The 20458-nt window shown below is 47.0% G+C and overlaps 1 protein-coding gene across 7 annotated transcripts; it reads left to right on the plus strand.

Annotated features, from left to right (window-relative positions):
• The first annotated feature begins 28 nt into the window (after positions 1-28).
• LOC125712862 (uridine-cytidine kinase-like 1) lies at positions 29-19041 on the plus strand. 7 transcript variants are annotated; one of them, XM_048983394.1, is made up of 15 exons: positions 29-171; positions 4681-4874; positions 5405-5511; positions 6394-6564; positions 6931-7002; positions 7095-7284; positions 7680-7741; positions 9211-9227; positions 12793-12891; positions 14755-14848; positions 15210-15272; positions 15525-15647; positions 15956-16063; positions 16642-16798; positions 17682-19041. In XM_048983394.1, the coding sequence occupies exons 1-15, from the start codon at positions 95-97 to the stop codon at positions 17759-17761; spliced, it is 1614 nt and encodes a 537-aa protein (XP_048839351.1). In that variant the 5' UTR covers positions 29-94; the 3' UTR covers positions 17762-19041. The 7 variants fall into 7 exon arrangements, with proteins under 7 accessions (XP_048839351.1, XP_048839350.1, XP_048839352.1 ...); XM_048983393.1 differs by lacking the exon at positions 9211-9227 and adding an exon at positions 10578-10597; XM_048983395.1 differs by lacking the exon at positions 9211-9227 and adding an exon at positions 10578-10597 and having other exon boundaries at positions 42-171; positions 4684-4874.
• Positions 19042-20458: the final 1417 nt, after the last annotated feature.

Here is a 20458-nt window from a genome sequence, read left to right on the forward strand (position 1 = left end):
CATCGCGGGTTGCCCCAACGGCTGATAGAACTGCATCACCCGGCATGCATCGGGGGCGGCCGTGACAGCTGATTGTCAGGAAAGGAGGACAGCTATGTCTGCTGTGTTCACGGAAGGGATAACCTCCGCCGAGATGGAGCGTGTGGAGAAGACTTCCTCTCGGTCTGATAGGTGAGTTCCGCCTTATTGCCAAACGCTGGGGCGGCGGTGCCTTTACACGGCTGGAATTTAGTTTGCGAAATGCACGACTGACGCTCGCCCGGTTTGAACATGGTAACGGTGAGACCGAAAGGCGCCAGGCAGGAAGCGTCGGTGAAACGTGGCGGCGATGTGACACGCGACATTCGCCGATCGCTTGCGCAATCTGCGGCTTCCCCAATGTGTAATTATCCACCAACAATGTGAGACGGCTTTCTAAAAATGCACCGTCCGGCGGCAGGTCTTTTCCCGTGGTCCGGCTTTTTCCTTACCCATCCCACACGAGAAATAAGCTGCCTGTAATGTTACGACCCAAACCCAAATACAGCCTCCTTGCTCCAGAAAGGTTGTGGGGAAGCGACGTGCACTGTGTGGCTCGTCACTGCCGGACCGAACCTTGTGGCAGAACACACTTCACAACCGCATTTAATACAAAAAGCGACCTTTTATATAATTTATTTATTTTACAAAGTAAATAAAGTCTTGTGGTACTTGGGTAAACTTTGCGAAACACCCCACACTTTCTAGCTACCTGCTGTGCCACAAGAGGACGCAGTAACATAAATGAACGCTTCCCTCAGCTGCCAGGCGCAGGCACGGAGATCGGGAGCGCGTCTAGCTGCCGGGCTGCAGTTGTCTTGCACACGTGATTAAGTGATGTTGGTACATATCCAGGAGCTCGTGATAAAAGTAGATTTTTTTTATCGCGTTTTACCCCTCCGTTTTACCCCTACTAAACTAATATTACTAGTATATTGGTGATATGTTTAGAACATTTCTCTGATTAAGTAGGTCGTCCATGGTTGGTCAGAGTGTGGTTTTTAATATATTATAAGTAGCGTAATCTTTCAGAAATGAACACCGGTCAGTATTTACTCGGGCAAAAAACGCCAAGCCTAAGTATGCACTTCTCTGTACATCTAAAACAAAGTAAATAAAGTGCCGCGGTGTTTAATGCCAGTTTCAAATCAAGTAGGCTTTATTGTCGCACCATGTCCGTATATTGGTAAACAGTGACATGAAATAACATTCCCTGTGCAACATACAGACTGCAGGTGATAAGAGTAGGTTTCACGAGATTTAAAGTGCTAAATTATAGACATTAGAGGGGAGCCTGATCACAGTTTGATCAGGGATCATTGTATGGTTTTCAGTGAAATTAACCAGGAGTCCACAAAACCTCTAGGTCCATGTGCAAATTCTGCTTTTGATTTGTTGTTGGTCTGGTGTATTGGGAATACCTGGTAAAGAGCATTGTGATTACCTTAAAAGTAATGAGCCTGTTTGTTGTATATGAATAACAATTTGCATTAAGAAGGTGGGAAATGCACTTTCTTTACATTTGTGGCAGCTCACCTCTCTGTTTTGACTTTGTATGACTTGGCTAAGAAATGTCCGAACTTGAAACAAACATGTAACCTCCACATTGGACTGCAGCGGGAGTTTCCGTTTAACTTATGCCGCATGAGATGAATGAAGCACAAACTGGCTTCTAAGTCCTATTTTGGGAGCCTGAATCTGACACCTATATGCACAGCTGCTGTAAAACCTGTCACCACTGACTGTTGCATAATGCCTGTTTCAGTACAGTACAGCATGAATGAGTTTGATGATTTTATTATCTTTTTGTATTCCTGTTTTTTTTGTATTTCATTTATTTTCAATAGATTATGGGTTATTTTTCTACATGCACACGACAGGCCTGAGGTATCCTGCCGCTGTGGTTTGTTAATCGACACCCCAGCCTGCTGTAATTTTGGACACGAGCCTTTGCTTTGCCAGACACTGAGGTGAAATCTAGTGTGCGGTCGAGCATCTGCGGAGCCCTTGGCAGGAAAGGGGATGATTATGTTGTACACTATCTGTTAGGGCACTCAGTGATTCACCTACCCTCAAGCCTGTCCTGGAGGTGTTGTGCTGAAACTAAGCCCACTGGGGGGTGGAGTTGTGTTTCATCATGATATTTATGCCCACTTGTCCCTGTGATGGGATTTGGGGAGGTGTCCTGGGACAGTGGCATGAGGCAGCTGCGCTGTATTTTCCTCTTTCCCTTGCGTCCCTGGATACGTGTTGCCATTGGCAACGCCGTCTCGCCCCAGCCTGCCTTTTCTTATGTGTGTTTTGGTTTATGTTACTCTGTGCGCGTGTTTCTCAACCTGAAAATGGTTCAAACCCCGTTTATTGTGTTTGGAGTGGGGGGGGGGGACCTCACGTCCAGACAGTTTGTGTCCCGCCCTGCCCCGCCACAGGCACCCTAGTGAACCACTGTCACACTGAATGTCACAGACAGATGACTGGGCAGTGCCAAAATGAGATCAGCCAGGGGCTCCTACCTTGCGTGCGTGTGTGTCTGCATGTGTCACCAGTAGTGGAGGGGAGTGTCCCTTACGCACACCCTGCTATTAATAACAGCTAATAAACAGAGTCGCCAGGCACGCTTGTCTCTTTCTGTCCGCTGATCCCGCCATGCTTTCATTTCTCACTCTCACGCCCGTGATCCAGGAAGCTGAAAGTTTCCTCTTAGAGCCGCGAATCCAGGCATAGTTTCGGTTCAGGTCTCCTCTCCGTCTTCCCCTGGCCGAGGGGAGGGGAGGGGCTCCCGGTGCAGTGTCGTCGTATCGGTGCAGTGCATCGTGTTACTCGCGCGCACCCTCGGGTGCTGATCGCCTGCCAGCCGCTGATTATGAACAGCCTTCCGGCATACTCCGGGGCGCGGATATCGGGCTGCTGGGCTCTGCGCTCGGACGGCAGGTAAACCCCCACCCCCGTCTGCTCGCTTCCTTTGGCCGTCTGCGTCTCTTACAGCTGGCGGACCTCTTTATTTTGAGTAGAATTTTTTTAAATTAAAGGAATAAAATTTTAAACTGTAAAACACGTTTAATTTTTTTTTTTTTGCCTGATATCACCACTACTGTTATTTTTGTTATGGTAAGTAGTAGTAGTAGCGGTGGCACTTTATACATCTGTTTTCCATATTTCATGCACCACTTTGTTTAAATGATATGACAATGTATTGCCTGCAACTGTTGCCAAGTCCCATGGGGCAGCTGTGTTGTGAAAGGCGTTATATAAAAGGTAAATGTCTTCAACTGAATGTGTCTGTTTTTACTTATTACTTTGTATTGCTTGGGGTTTTGGCCAGTGCCCTGTCTGTCATCATTTTGCATTGCCGTGCTGTGCTGTAGAATCGGAATTATGAACTGGACAGACTCCAGTAGGCAAGCCAAGCTGTAACATGCAGGCAAATCATTCTCCCAGCTACGCCCCTGCTGAACAACTGCTGAATGCGCAGTTTCAGTTTAAACGTCTCCTCTCAAGCCTCCCTCACTCCCACCCTTTGTCTTCAGCACTGACCAATCAGTCTGAGATGGGAGAGGCTCTGTTAACCTTTGACTCTTGAGCATGACTCCTGCAGGTATTTAAGGGGCACTAGAGTAATCAAGCTCAGGCAAGGGGGGCAGAGCATAATCGCGCAGCGCTAGTCTTAGAGAGCATTCTGGTGCCTGGAACTTTCTCTAAACATGCCCTGCTTTGTCTGGTCGACATTTTCAGAAGTCTGGAGTTCCACGGTCTTATAGTTGCAGGTGTCTGTCTCTTCATTTCCTTTGGTTTTTCCTGTTCTGTGTGTGGTACATTAAGCAATTCGATAAAGCTTGGCGACTTCTGTTTGGACTTTGGGTCTCTAAACTGCAGCACTAATGAAAGCATTAGTATGGTCTGTAGTGGCTAATGTCTCTTTTTAATTATTAATGATCCCCTTCATGTATTGTTGTCATGTTCCATGGATAATTTGGTTGTTTCGATTGATTCTTCTGCTCCGGCTAAGTGTCGAGGGCTCAAACTTAGTCTGGAGTGGCAGATTTTTTTTTTTCCATGGCAGATTTTCCGTTCTGCACGTTAACTCTTCTTTGCTAACCTGTTGTTCATTCCTAAGGTCATTAATTGCTGTATCATGCCGTGTGTCAGGGCTACAGAAATCAGCCTCACATGACTGCCCTGTGCATGCAAATTCCATGTCCTCTTTTAGTCAGCTGACCTGACCAGACACTCACATTTGGGAAGGGCTTCCCATTTTTTTGGGTGACTCTCTCTGTCTATCGTGGAAATTTTTAACAGTAGTTACACTGTTCCACATTATAGGTGCAGTGAACTACTTCGTTGCTGAGTTGCTGGGATAAAATCACGGACTGCGATGTGTCCCGTTTTTCAAAATCTGTTTTAAGGCAGGAAACTACCATTGAATAGGAACCGTACATCCTAAGCTTTTCCCTCCCTCTATTAGGTACTCATTAAAACCAGATAAGTATATTTAGATTCACAGAGTACATAGGGAGGAGTTGCTTGTCCTACATTGCACTGGGTGTTCAAACCTTAAACCTGAGCGTTAAAGCGATACAATGGGCAGCTCGTACATGGGGAAGACCCAACTGAGCCGGCCTTCACAGTGAGACGCGCACCTGATGGGCTCTCTCTCTCTTCCAGCAGCAGCAGTGAGGATTCCTTAGACAGGCTCTTGCCCCCCGTCAGCACAGGCCTGTCCCCACGGAAACGCACTACCAGCCAGTGCAAGTCTGAGCCCCCCCTGCTGCGGACCAGCAAGCGGACGATCTACACGGCGGGACGGCCGCCCTGGTACAACGAGCATGGCACGCAGTCTAAGGAAGCTTTCATCATCGGTAGGTCAACCTAGTGCCTCCAGTTGTGTGGCCGTGCACCAGTGTCGCTACTCAGACGCGGACACTTATCCGCTGCTGGTGGTAACACATCCAGTCATCCGTTTATTTTCCAGTATGGATGAATAAAAGCATACTAACACAGTGCATGGTGGAGAGCAACGTGTGACTGTGCCCGAAACGTTTCCCGTTTGCTCGCTGGCACTCCTCAAATGTTTGCCCCTTGACGCTCCTTGACCGTTTGCCCACTGATACTCCTTAACCATTTACCCCGCCGGCACTCGTAGGCCGCTTGCCCCGCCGGCACTCGTAGGCCGCTTGCCCCGCCGGCACTCGTAGGCCGCTTGCCCCGCCGGCACTCGTAGGCCGCTTGCCCCGCCGGCACTCGTAGGCCGCTTGCCCCGCCGGCACTCGTAGGCCGCTTGCCCCGCCGGCACTCGTAGGCCGCTTGCCCCGCCGGCACTCGTAGGCCGCTTGCCTGTTAACGTTGCTTAGACTACCTTGACCCCGATTCTCTCGCCGCTCCATCCAAGGGTTGTGCGGCGGTAGCGCCTCTGGGAAGACCACAGCGGCCCAGAAGATCATCGAAGCCCTGGATGTGCCCTGGGTGGTACTTCTGTCCATGGACTCCTTCTATAAGGCAAGGCTGAGAAAGATGCTGGCATGAGGGGCTGGGTAGGAAGGGAGCCGAACTGAATGGCCCTCCCAAGATATGGAGGTTCTCAGGATAACATCAGCCTGTTGGGAGCTGATCTGATCATTTGATGTGGCCTTCCCCCGTTCTTCTCCTTCCCTAAAACCAGGTCACCCAGACATTCCTGGCCTGTTTAAACCCCCCCCCAAATTTATAGCGTCGTCTCTTGGGGAGGGAGGGGAAGATAATGGGATTCCTGAATGATATGCATGAGTTTGGGGGTGGGATGCCATCACAGAAGCCCTATCACTCCCAGCAGCTGCGTTTGGCTGATTTTACATTTTCCTGCAGGCTGAGGTGTCTTGTTGTAGATTGTGGTCAGGGTCCTTTGAAAGTCATCATAGCAACAGTTCTCTGTCAATGGCCTAGGCATTTTATTTCTGCAGTTTCCTCTGAAAACCCCATGACTTACAACATGACTCCCAGAGCAGCCTTGGGTTCTGGTGATTGGGGAGACCTACGTTCCCGTTTGTGTCAGTAAATAAGCTTGCCCAATGCCAAAGCCTAGTTGACACAGTCTCAGTCATCAGACTCCAGTCTATGGCCCTGCCAGGTGCTGCAGGATTTTCATTACACTGTTAATTATAAAGCCCCTTTTGATTAGCCAATTGCAGGTGGGGGGCAGGGAAGTAAAGAAGAGGTTGCCAAATGCCCTGGTAGAGGAGTAAACAGCAACCACTTGGCTTGAGGCAGAAAGGGGTCAGAGTGTCCTGATCACGCCCTAAATTTAGTCCTGCTAACTTCAGCTGACCTTCATGGGGAGAAAAGATGTACCTCCAGGGCTTGGTGGTACAGACGCTGACTCTTTTCAGGGCTCCTCCACCACAGGTTCTCACCAAGGAGCAGCAGGCCTTAGCCGCCAGCAATGACTACAACTTCGACCATCCAGACGCGTTTGACTTCGACCTCCTGGGGGCAACGCTGCTCAAGCTGAAGCAGGGGAAGAGTGTGAAGATTCCCGTGTACGACTTCACCATACACGGGCGGCAGAAGGAGTGGGTGAGGCCCCCAAAGCCGCCAGTAGCCACCTCTAGCAGCTTGCATGCTCGCAAGCACATGGCCAGGCTTTGTTTGCTGTTGCTACAGCAACATCATCACACGGTTCCTCTGAGGAAAAGGACCAGGTGACATTTGGTTTCAGTTCTTGTATCTAAGCCTCATTTGCTGAGGTATAATCAACAACCAAATTTGCAGGTAATATGCAATATATAGAACATGCAGCTTTAGTCAGCAAATGAGGGGAACATTAAAATATGTTTTTACCTGAACATGTATGAAACTTCACAGACATAAAGTAACATTTGTTTCTATCTTTAGAGAGTTTCAAGTCCTGCAATTCTTCCTTCTCTTTCTCACACTTTCTAGAAAACGGTATATGGAGCCAGTGTGATCATCTTCGAGGGTATCATGTCCTTCACAGATAAAGAGATCCTGAAGGTAAGGTTTCTTCCATCCTCGACGCCTCCCTCTCTGCATTCCCATCACCGATGTAACCCGGATCGCCGAAATCCCTGCCACTCCTCCCCCAGCTCCTGGACATGAAGATCTTCGTGGACACTGATTCGGACATCCGACTGGTGCGCCGGCTGCGACGTGACATCACGGAGCGTGGCCGCGAGATCGACGGCGTCATCAAGCAGTACAACAAGTTCGTGAAGCCGGCCTTCGAGCAGTATATCGAGCCCACCATGCGCCTGGCGGACATCGTGGTGCCCCGCGGTGAGGCTTCCTTGGCTGCCGCACCCATACGCCCATCCTGAGGTCATGACCACGGGCTTCCTGACTGCATCATCCAGCCGTTTTCAGGCACATTGTTATCATAGGATAGAGAGATACAGAATCACTGCATTTCACCAAATAAACAGACCAGTAACAGAGACAATGAAGGGTATGCAAATTGTGCAATAATAATAATAATAATAATGCCCTAACACCTTCGGTCAGTAGGATCACTGCACATGGGTCACCCTGTTGGTGCTGACTGCTAGTCTGACTTGAACTTCCAGGTGCTATCGCTAGGCTAGTTATTTAACACAATTCAGTGAGAGAGATTATTTCAAGCATCCCAATGGACTGATGGGTCTCGAGTTTACCTCCCTGCCCTTTCTTCCCAGGTGGGGGCAACATGGTTGCCATCGACCTGATTGTCCAGCACGTGCACAGCCAACTGGAGGAAGTGAGTGAGAGCGCTTTTCTGCTTCTGTGGGGTGGGGGGGAGCCCACTGGGGTGGGGGCTGTTGCGTTAATTCAAGTGTGTCACAGCCTGGGCTGTTTTGGATTTTGAAAAAGGTGAATTGTTTACATTTTGAGCCTTCAGGTAGTTGGTAAATAAGTCTGTAAGCATTTGAATGGCAATTGAAGGGTTTAATTTAGTGCTACAGCCAAATGTTTGCGTAGAGGTATGTGCTTCGTGAGCTGGTCCTCAGCTCACAGGCCTTATGCAAATGCATCTTGAGATACATCAGGGCATGTGACCGCCATTCTGGATTGTGGCAGAACACTGACCTCATAGAACTTTCTCCAGTCTAGGGCTTTTGTTTATTGACATGAGGTCTCAAAGCTTTGATTGTGTGTGACTTTCTTAACATAGGCAATATTTAGCCCTTAGAGAGATTCAGGGGATTCCACTTGCTTGTCTTGTAGCTAAATAAGTAGCAGCCTCTGGGCCAAAAGTGTTCGTGACACTGAGAGATGGGCGGCTTTCACAGACTGAACGAAGTTTGCATGCCGTTTGCCTGCATGACGTGCTGGGAGGTGAAACATGCATGCTTCGCATGTGTGAAGTCTGCTTTCCAAACCATACAAGCCAAGCCAAGATCGATGTAACATTTCGATTGAAGACAGATGCTGTATTTTTGCACCGCTCTGTACTCAATTTGTGTCTCGGAGAGCGGCTGGATTTAGTTGCATTTCTGGCAGTAAATAGTGGCGGTTAGATCAAAAAAATCTCCTATGAATCACTCGGTTACCGACGCAGTGTCATTGCCATTGTTTTCCAGGAAGTCGCGGAGCTAGGAGTTTATGTGGACAAAGATATTTCATACTATATTCAGGTGTTTGAGCTCCCTCCCCATCTCCATTCAAGAATTGTGCTGTTTCCCTTTCACAGTATGCAATTGCATAATGTTATAAAAATTCGCTCTCCTTCTCCACCCGAAGTTAAGCCTCAAATGCTACTTGCTTGGTGTGCTTCTGCCCTCTAGTGGAGGAGAGGTTAAACTGAACAGCCTCTGTCTGCGTAGTAGTTATTTGCTTTGTTTCATGACAGCAGGGGGTGTTCAACATTTATTAAACCAGGAGCCCAGGTGATAATAAACCAGAGCTAGGGACCATCTACAACTAATGCATGGTCACATAAGTAATAATTATGGACCAAGGAGGGACTTCATTTGTAAAATGTCAGGAAGATTTAATGGCCATTTGATGTGAAGTATATTTAGTGCGTTAGGGAAAAAATCCAGCCCGCTTCAGACGACATAATATTCACGGTAAATTTTCGAGAGACCAAAGTGGCACCTAATGCGTATTCATCGCTTCCTGTGTGCACTAATGGATGGGGATGGAGGTTCACGTGTTTTGTTGTATCTCCCGTTCGCCTGCCTTTGGCCTTGCCTTACCTGGACCGCTCGCACTGTGTCCACGCAGCGTGAGCTCAGCGTCAGGTACAGTAACTCACCCTTTTACCACTCTGCCGCTCCCCCCCCCCCCGCTTCCCTCAGTCGGCCAGTCTGCTGCACCGCCCCACCTCCCACAGACTCGATTCCTCCGCAGAGCGACAGATTTGCACGTTCCTCCAAACCGTGGTGCTTTTCTTTCCCTTATATTCAGCCCAAATTCAAGAGCCCGAAGCAACTGAGGGAGGCGTGTGGCTCAGTGTGTTTAGATGCTGTGACATCAGAAGGTCGCTGGTTCAAATCCCACTCTGTCAGAAAAAAGTGTACAGTCTTGATACAGCTGTCTTTCCCAAAGTACAAAGCAGCATTAATGTACCCCAATGGTACAGATCTGTTCCCCCAAGTCCATTTCTGTACCTTAAAAGGTATATTTACCTACAGCTAGAGTACAGTTGGCAGACCTTTGAGGGTACAGCCCCAGTGATGAGTAATTTTACCCTCAATGGTACAAATTGGTCATTTTTCTGACAGTGCTGGGTCACTGCGGGGCCCCTGAGCGAGGCCCTTAACCCCCAGTTGTTCTAAGGACGGTCTCACCCTGCTTTCTCAAAAAAAGGGAAAAAAGAGTACATGATTTTAGAAAAGTCTCCTAAGTAAACAAACGAAGTGTAATTACAAACAGCAGGCATATTTGGGGATTAATAATAATTATTATTATTGTTATAAGTTGATGTGAGGGCAGTTCTGGTTAATGAACTGCAGCAGGCTGTTTGACACTTTGAAAAAATCCTTTCCTATATAAATAAAATTCAGTCAAATCACCATGCAGCCGCTCCGTTCCTCCACATGCATTCTGTGTCTAAAAATATCCGACTGTGGCACCTTTTCTCCCCCGGATGTAGCTTTTACACCATTGTAAGACGAGTGTCTCACTTACGATTAACTTTCCAGTATCCACCCCAATCAAAAGTGAAAAGGCCGGGTGTTTTAGTTTTTTCCATTAGGTAAGCCCGTCGCGACGACACGGCTTTTTAGACACAGGATGTTGAACGGGGCTCAGTGACAGCCCAGACCGCGGCTGTGCATTCATCACGCCGCCCGCGAGCGCCTTTCCCCCGCTACAAGATGACTGGCTCAGCCTCGGTATCTGATGTGTGAGCTCGAGTCCGACGGGACTTTCCCCTCCACCCACTTCTATGCTTTCAACGCATTTAATCGACAGGCAGTGATGAATGCAGATTCAACAGTCGGGGCTGCCTTGCATGGTGAAACATCTATATTCTCATTCATCTGGTATAATGTGCCTGTTTCCCTTTTTGTTTGTTTGTTCGTTCGTTTTGTGTTTCTTTTCTCCCTCCATGATTCTGCCAATGTTTCCGTCAACCCTTCTCTCCATAGAGGAAGCTCCGCTGGGATATGTGAGGACCTTTGCATACGATTTATGTTTACGTGTGACAAAAACTTAATTCGTGGCTTTTGATTTGAAGTATGGTTTTGGCGCATTGATTATGACTAAAGATCGCATAAATCTTAAGTACATTCAGTGAAATGGAAGCTTTTAAAATGTTTAAACGTTCCGTAAACAAGCACGATATCCAGATTAATACCGTTACCGAAGGGTTCCATGCTACGTAATAATGCCCTAAAACGCACAAGTTAGAAACTAACGATGTCAGTTTCAGAAAAATTAACTGAACGGAGTAGTAATATAATGAAGTTAGGTTTTAATAAGAAAATCACAGAAAATCATTGTGCTTTGAACACCATTAAATATTTATAATACTTATAATACTCTGTGTCACATTAATGCGCCTATGACCAACAGCGAAACAATCGCATATACGGTCAGTCCTGCCACAATGCGTAATATCACACCGCGAATGTGTTGACATATTGTCATACTACCCCAGTCCAATAAAACACTGAATTGCTTTAGTATTTGCGCGATTTTCAGTTGGAGAGAACAGCACTAGGCGAACTACAAAGCAATAGGGTCATAGCAATAGACACGCAGAACAGCTATCCAAGGGAATGGTGGTGTCCTATATTCTTGAACGAATCGTTTTTGAACCGATTTTCAGTGAATCGGTTGAACCGGTTTTCACTTCTAAAAGACATTTCTAAATTACGCATATAATTACAATATTAGCTACCGGTATCACTGCTTTTATTTAAATAATCTTGTTTGGCATAAGTTAATAAGTTTTGTAGTCGCGTTCCCCTAACCCTATTTTTCCTATTGGGTATGTGTATTTTAGTACACGATTTTGGCGGAAGCTAGGTTCTTCAGGAACGTATTAATCGCGTTGTAACCGGACTGACTGCATTAAGCTTTGGTGGCTGAGCCGCGTGCATCTCTCTTAACATCTCACTTCCCTCACGTATAAACTCTCACTTGTTAATTTTAGGTGTTTAAATTCATTTTGTGGTCGTTTATTTGCTTATTAATAGGCCGACCTTGTAATATATTTCCGAGGAATTAATTTACCTCGAGATCAATAAATTATCCGTCCTTCCATCCATCGTCAGGTCAGTCTTGTTAGGCAATTTTTTTGCGAAATGCGCTGGCCTCTTGAAAGAACGAATTTATTCGAATTTAAATTTTATTTACCTTATATCGTTTTGGCAACATTTAAACGTAGTAATAAAAACCTACATTTCCTTCTGGATAAATAGAGTATCTCTAAAGTTTAAAAAAAAATGTATTGCTAGTAAAAAAAAAAAAAATCGTCAAATGTATGTGTTAAACGTTCGTCTGTTTATTCAGGCCGCATAAATCGTGTCGGTTACCTTAAAACAATCAAATAATGACATTAACAGGGAATCGAGTAGATGAAAATACTTTTGTAGTTTATTTTTTTTTTAAATGGCATAAATGCGCGGTTTCCTGCTAATGCCAAATTAGCCATTGCTCCGCGACATTTTAATAGACGTGGCGTGTTTAGCTCAGAGAGGCAGCCTATAAACAGAAAATGTCGGTTAGCGAAATTATTACTGATATATAGGTACTAACACCGCGATCCCTTTGCTAAATAAGTGGCGATGGTTGGAAAATCATTTCGTCATTAAGCTTTTCTTATGTTTCCTTATAGAACCCTGAACAGATTCAGCCTCCTTCAGTGCTTTATCTGTGATGTCTGGAAGCTGCTTTGCAATAATTCTTCTGTTATAGATTTCACTCCCAATTTTTGGCTCTGATTCGGACCCCGCAGTACCCTCTGCTCATCAGTGAAGAATTGGGGTCAAATAAAAAGCTTTGCCACATCCCTGATTAAATCCTGAAGGAGGTACTGTCATTTGTGTAAGGGTTTAACAGCACGCTTTTTGCGGGGAGAGACCCCCATTTAGTGTGGAAATCAGACTAACGCCCCTTTCCACTCCTCCTGCCTGCTGATTGCTGTGTTTTGTCTCTGGCTTGTCTGTTACGGCGTGGACCTGCCACACCCTGTCCGCGGGCATAAGGAATGGCTGTGCCAGACGGGCATGCGGGGGGGGGGCAGATAGAGATTATACCCCTTTTGGGTGTGTGTGTGTGTGTGTTTTGTGCCCCCCGCTGGCTCTCTCTTTCTCGGACTCTGATTGTCCCTGCCCTTCGTGGTCATCATGATTGCAGGGCAGCCCTTGCTTCGGCCCACCAAGCCCAGCCCCTCCCTGAGACCCTCAGTGTACTGGAGAGCACCCCCCAAGTCCGGGGTATGCACACCATCATCAGGTCAGTGAATCCCCCCCCCCCCACACACACACACACACACCCCCGATGCTTACTGTCTAACACAAGCCCCTCCCCCGTTCTTTTGCTCACACCTGTTGGTTATGCCCTCCTTTTCCGCGGCCACCCTGCTGGGGAGCCCACTGGGGGTCCTCCTCCATCGGTCCTCATGTCCCAGCCTCCCCCTTTCAGGTCACATGAACCACTGTATTCTGTAGTGCGTATAAATTTGTGTGTGTGTGTGTACATATATACACTATATTGCCAAAAGCATTGGGACACCCAGTCATTGAATTCAGTTGTTCCAATCGCTTCCATAGCCACAGGTGTATAAAATCAAGCACCTAGGCATGCTGGCTGCTTCTACAAACATTTGCGAAAGAATGTGTCACTTTGAGGAGCTCAGTGAATTCAAGCGTGGTACCGTGACAGGATGGGATGCCACCTGTGCAGTAAGTCCATTCGTGAAATCTCCTCAATACTAAATATTCCACGGTCCACTGTTAGCGGTATCATAACAAAGTGGAAGCGATTGGGAACGACAGCAACTCAGCCATGAAGTGGTAGGTCACGTAAAATCACAGAGCGGGGACAAGGCATGCTGAGGCACAGTGCAGACGTCGCCAACTGTCAGCAGAGTCAATAGCCCAAACTTTGTAGGGCCTTCAGATCAGCTGAAGAACAGTGCACAGAGAACTTCATGGATTGGGTTTCCATGGCTGAGCAGCTACATCCCAGCCTCACATCACCAAGTGCAATGCAAACCATCAGATGCAGTGGTGTGAAACACGCCGCCACTGGACTCTAGAGCAGTGGAGACGTGTTCTCTGGAGTGACAAATTGTGCTGCTCTGTCTGGCAATCCGATGGGCGGGTCTGAGTTTGGCAGTTGCCAGGAGAACGGTACTTGCCTGACTGCATTGTGCCAAGTCTTATGTTTGGTGGAGGGGGGGTTATGGTGTGGGGTTGTTTTTCAGGGGTTGGGCTTGGCCCCTTAGTTCCAGTGAAAGGAACTCTTAGTGCTGCAGCATTCAAAGCCATTTCGGACAATTCCCATGCTCCTGACTTTGTGGGAACGGTTTGGGAATGTATGTAATATATATATACACACACACACATTCATTGTTACAGAGACCACAGCACAATTTTCAGTTCCCCCCATTTTTCAGTTTATGGATAAGCTTCTGTGTAAATTACACATGTTTTACAAACTCCAGCCTGGTTCTTCTCTGTTTCTCATTAATGAAGAGCTCCTTGGTTGCTTTATGGGACTTCAGTCCTGCTTCTAGGAGCCTGATATGAACTGTCCTAGCAGTGCACTTCACACCAGCACTTAATGTTTCCCATTCCTGCTGAAGGTTACTTGAGGTGATTCTACAATTCATGAGAAATTCATCTATGTCATATATGTTAGAAAGCCGCTTTCTCCCTCTGCCTGGCTCGCTTTTGGTCATTCTCAGAATGTTCTGTTTCACAGTGTTTTTGTGTACTGCTGTCCTAGAAATGTATGCCTGGAGGCAGCCTTGCCTCCCAGTGTAGCCTTCTGCCAGCAGAACCAGGATTAAACCAGGATTTAACAAGAGAGTGATCTCTTAATTTTTTTAGAGCTGTGTGTGTGTGTGTGTATTTCATCCTTAACTGCTTCTACAGACTTGCCCCAGACAACATTTCACTGTATTTGTACAATGCCAGTGAAGGCATCTTCTTATCACGGAATGTTTTGAGCCGGTTCACTATTCAGGAAACCACGAAGTCTGCATTTTTTGGGTCCATTAGAAGAGTTAACAGGACAGACGGGTCATCTGTGACAGGAGCTGCTTTTGGTGGCGGGCATCAAACTTTCTGCTCGCTCTCGTCCCGTGGGCAGGAATAAGGACACCAGCCGGGATGAGTTCATCTTCTACTCGAAGAGGCTGATGCGCTTGCTCATCGAACACGCCCTGTCCTTCCTGCCTTCCCAGGTAGGCTGTGCGTGGGTGTGTGTGTTTGCGTGTGAGCTGGCGTGAGAGTAAGGCTGTAAACTGCAGCCCTTCCGCCAGCATGGAAACTTTGTAACCCGCCGACAGAGATTGGGCCCAGACACTCATTGCGGTGCGAGATCTTATTATAGAAAGCGGCGCTGGCGTGGGGGTCTGAATATCCTGCTCCTCGACGCTGCGTTTCTAGGTTACATTCAAAGTAGGGTGTAAATTGGGTTGCAGGCATGACCTCCTGCGATTTAATGGAAAGGTTTGTGTTTTGTCTCCCTCTGACCTGTGACCCGCGTGCATCAATACGGCTGTCCCCATTGTGTTACGGCATCTCTACCTCTGCACCCTGCAGCCCCACGTCGTCAAGACCCCCCAGGGACACGACTACGAAGGCAGGACTTTCCACGGGAAGAGGGTGAGTGTCCTGAACATCACACATCCTCTCGCTTTTCATTCATTTATTTACATTTCATGTATGTTTATCGAACTCCAGGTAGCTGAATGACAAATACAATTAAAATCGATAAATCCTATATTTGCCATTTGCGCCAGTACGAGTGCAGGTTCAGGTCCCCCAGAATGCTTCTCTTCACCTGCCCCATCTTGCTCTCCATAGCTCTGGGGTCACAGCGCAGGGTCAGCCTCACGCTCTCTCTGCGTTCTCCAGATCACAGGTGTCTCCATCCTGCGTGCGGGAGAGACTATGGAGCCGGCACTCCGGGCAGTGTGCAAGGACGTCCGCATCGGCAAGATCCTCATCCAGACCAACCAAGACACAGGAGAACCGGAGGTGCTTCGCTGAATCCACCCGCAAACTGAACATGGGAGTGTTTCTGTGTCCCCGAGCCAAATGCCGTATTGCTAATTTTAAATATGAAAAATAAGCTATTTGACTGTTGCATATTTCTAACAAACTGAGATTGGAGACAAAATCTGGTCCAGCTGGAAAGCTTGGTGTCAGTCCTCCTCCAACGGGGTGATTAACACGTCTGCCGCCGAGAACGGGCCCGCAAAAGCCAAACCCACCCCGAACTGTGGTTCCGGTCCCCACCTGTGCCACTGACCCCCACCCCCCCCGCTTTGTGCCCCTCCCCACAGCTGCACTACCTCCGCCTTCCCAGAGACATCAGCGAGGACCACGTGGTCCTGATGGACTGCACCGTGTCCACTGGGGCCGCGGCCATGATGGCTATACGCGTTCTGCTGGTAGGCTCTCCTCCTCGTTCCCTTTGTCTCTCTCTCCTATCTTCCTTTTTTTTTTTTTCCTCAATTCACAGCCCCGCTTGTTGGATTATTCCTTGCGTCGCACCCGTAGCTCTGTGTTGTTCATAAAATTTCAGCGCCGTGCAGACCCTGCAGAATAGTCTGTGTGGACCGTTAGTGTCTGCCTGGCGGTACAGAGCTAGCGTACTACAGGCTACGGAACAGGCTTTACGGTAGAAGAGCTGGTGTGAGATATGTTGCTAAATCAGGCGCCTGTTTTACCACTGGTGCTGTGGGACTCCGGCAGTTAGCTGCGTAGCTGGTAAGTATTCGGCAAATTTGGGTAGATCACCGACTAATGGAAAACGGAGCCAAAGCAGTGACCTTATCGCTCATCTTAAATGACCTGATTAGTAACAGACAGCCTACAATTTTTCCGGTGCCTTCTCACTGGAGCTCTCTTTTGAGTGCTCGCCAGGCCCGTGAGAGTGCCCTCTTCCCCCCCCTCCCGCCCCCCCCTTACCAGAAAGTTCCGTAGACACATGATCTGGCTTTAACTGCGTCCCCGGTCTTCTCTGCAGGACCACGACGTGCAGGAGGATAAGATCCAGCTGGTCTCTCTGCTGATGGCGGAGATGGGGGTGCATTCTGTGGCTTACGCCTTCCCTTCGGTCAAGATTATCACCACCGCCGTTGACAAAAAGGTCAACGACCTCTTCCACATAATCCCCGGGATCGGTGAGTGTGGCCCAGAGGGTTCATATTTTTAAAATAGTGTTTCCCAATCCGGTCCACAGGGACTCGCAGACAGTCCACATTTTTGCTCCCAGCTCCTGGTAGGCAAAAATCTAGTGGGGAGCTGGGAGGGAGCAAAAACGTGGACCACCTCTGGGTCCCTGAGGACCGGATTGGGTTTTACTTTTTTGTTTTTTCCTTTTTACTGTGCAAAAGTCGTAAAACTACCTGGGCGATGTGTGGACACCTAAGATGTACAACCTGCCTCATTTGTGCATTAGTTTTGGACAAAAGTATCTGCTAAATATATAAGTAAAGGAAAATATTTGATTTAATATTAGTAAATAAATAGTAAGTAGTAATAGAATAAAAAGTAACAGCAATTTCTTGTTGTTTCCGGTATCTTGTTGGATGACAGGAATTGCAGTGTCGTGGTTCCCAAACCCAGTTTTCCATCCCTAATCTTCCCAGGTGGTTAAGACTTTTTCACAGTACTGTGTGAGCTCCGTATTTGCCTTTAAAACGGCACACAAGGTTGTGATTTGGAAAGACATAAAACCAACTTCATCTGTTTTATTCGCTGTTTTGTTTTATTTTCTCTCTCGCCTTCAGCAGTTGTAACACTTTCTGATGCTTTTAAGGGCGTGTTGGGTGTACATTCGATTTTAAACCCCCCAGCATGGGAGGGGGGGGGGGGGTCACAGCGGGGCACAGGATGGCACAACAAAGTACAGCGTTGACCATCAGGAGGATTGTACAAACAGGAGCTTCACACTGAGAGCTGTAGGGCTTAACTCCCACACGCGCGTGGCAACAAACCGTGTAGCACTGGCCGGAAATATTACATTTGTTCATATACATTGTCCTTTTTTTATTATTACAAAAGGAAATTTTGGGGACCGTTACTTCGGCACGGACGCCCCATTGAACTGGAGCGACGACGAGATGGACGAGCCCAGTTACTGAAGAGAGGAGCGGTACAGGGATGGACTGGGACAGCCTGCCTTCACTGGTACCAGTGGGAATTGTGTGGAGGACCAGCCCCTTGGTCTTGATTCAAGGCAACACATGAGCAGTGTTACAGCTAAGACTGTACATTATATAAATATATCAAATGTACATATATTTTGGTTTTATTACAAAAAATTGTTTTTGGATACATATTTCTGAAATATGTATGCTTTGTTAAAACGTTTTTGACTGGTTGAAATGTAGCTCCTTTAAGATGAGAAATGTGCCCTTATAAGGAAGAATCAGTCATTGATCCCTTTTCCTGACAGCCTTGACATCTGACAGGTCTTCGTTTTTAGTTTCGTTTTATTGTGCTATTGTGTGAAAGATGTGCTTAGATTAAAAAAGAAGAAAAAAAAAACCTTACAGCAAATGCTGAAAGTTGCATCTACTACTGCGTTCAAGGACCACCGCTTCGGAAAGTACGTGGGCGTGAGTGTGTTTTAAACCTTGTTGTTTACTAAACTGACCAAACTAGTTCTTCGATCGGAGGTAGTCAACTTTTTTTTAACAAACAAATTCTCAAGAATTTCTCGGGAAGGTCAAGCATATTTATTGCAATTTCCCCTGGACACATACAAACCCGATCCGTCCAAAATATTTCAGTGTTTAAGGAATTAAACCGCAGAACTGACTCCATATACCCTTCATTGGTTAGTTCTGTTTATCTTACGCAAGTCTGCTTTGATTGGTCTGTGAATGTTCGCTTTTGTTGATCTGACATGGGTTTTTGTGATCTGGAGTGAGGAAGACAAGGTCACCTTGCTATCTCGGAGTCTTCCGGCGGCATGCTGACGATCATTCGACAACCAAACTGTCGGGTTGCGTTCCGCTGGTTCTGTTCTGCTTCAGTGCATAAAATATAAAGACAATCACTCATGCAAAAAAGCTTTTGTGATTTTCCCAAAAGCACCATTGGTTTGCTTATGTTATATTAAGAAAAAGGTTTTTTTTGTTTTTCTGTTGTGCATTATTCTTTCCCTGCATGCAGACAGCTGACCCGAACCTCCCATCTCTGTTGCACTATATTTACCAAATATGGGGTGGGCTTGTAAGGCCAATCGGAAAATTCTTTTATCTAGCTGCTGCCCACGGATTTGCGTACTACTTAACGGAATCTCCTTTTAACTCTCGCATCCTTTCATACCTGCGTTTCTGATGCTCAAGTGCGTATTTATCGATGCGTGTTTATTTGTTGCTTGCAAATTATTTTGCATTAAAATTATCACACAATTGTCTCTGGCTGTTTGTTTGCGAAGGACCTTTACTGAAGGTGCCCTGATTTTCCATTCATTTGTGTCCAGCCACAGTCCTGTCTTACGGATATATTTCGAGTCACTACAAATAACAACTAAGCAACGGCCTGGACTCAGCGGCAATGCTGCGGGGAAAAATCAGACAACTCTTTTAAGCAGTTGGTTTTGCTAATTAAATAATGAGGGTGCAGAGGTGGGTCTTAATCGTACCAGGAATTACCGGATGGTCTCCGGCACGTCGTAGGTATTTGGGATGATACATTGTAGGCCTATGTATTGTAATGTATTAGATTTTTAACATCACGCTATTTCATTTACCTTGTTGCAGGAAGAGCTCTGCCATGTTTGCAGCGTGTTTTATAATTTATTCCCTGCCATTTTTATATACTTTAAACCGCTTAATGGAAATAACTGCATAATAAACGAACAGGCAGGAAAAATGCCGGAGAGGAAATTCAACAGACGTGCCCCAGCACTTCCAAAGCCTAATGATATTTCAGGAATTATGGGCCTTCTGAGGAGGCCCCCCAATCTTACCTCGTTTTGTTTTGACCAGACATGTGATCTCGGTGCCTATCTGACAGAATAATCGCATTAAATATTCTGCAAGTGTGCAGAATTGTTCTTTTGCCACCAGTGGTGCAATGCTTCATGCACGAGATGTACAGAATTATTAAAACATGCATGAGCTGGACGCTGTGCCCATATTAGCAGTATGCTGTGTAATAATCATTACATCTGTTCAGTTTTTTTTTTTTCTGAGTTAGCCTTGATATTTTCCATCATCACTTTCATTTTGAATGGCAGGAGGTTGCATTTTCTGCAACGAGACACCCTTCCACAGTACAGTTCGCACACCGAGCACGTTCTGTACATTGACGTCGCGTCAGCAAATTGCTAATATCGCCAACGCGAGACCTTTATGACTTTAATGGAAAATGATCAAGTCCCAAGAAGACGGACTGGCAAACGATGTCAATGGTTGTCTCGCTCCTTCACTATTGCCTTGTGTTTCATTGGCGCCTGCCTTGTACCTTTGCCTGACCAGCTTAAACCCGTCCCCCGATTTTCACACTAGCGACAGGCTTCATAACTAACGCCTGGGTGTCCGCATTATCGGGCATCACGCCCTGCTGCTGGCCGTAACCTCACTGACCCAGATAGCAGCTCTCCTGTCACCACGGCCCCAAAACCAGCTTGTGACTGTCGTCCTCGTGGTTGGCACTGATCTTTCAGGCTGATGTGGGCGCTCTGTATGCCAGACGTGTCTGTTTCCATAGCAAGCGGATGACCGTCAGCAAATAACGCTGTCGTCAGTCGTAGATTTCTCCTTACAAACCCTCCATCTATCCATACATTTTCCAGCAGCTTATCCAGTAAAGGATGATGGGTTTAC

The sequence above is a fragment of the Brienomyrus brachyistius genome, chromosome 18 (genome assembly GCF_023856365.1).
Source record: "Brienomyrus brachyistius isolate T26 chromosome 18, BBRACH_0.4, whole genome shotgun sequence".
Classification (NCBI taxonomy): Eukaryota; Metazoa; Chordata; class Actinopteri; order Osteoglossiformes; family Mormyridae; genus Brienomyrus; species Brienomyrus brachyistius.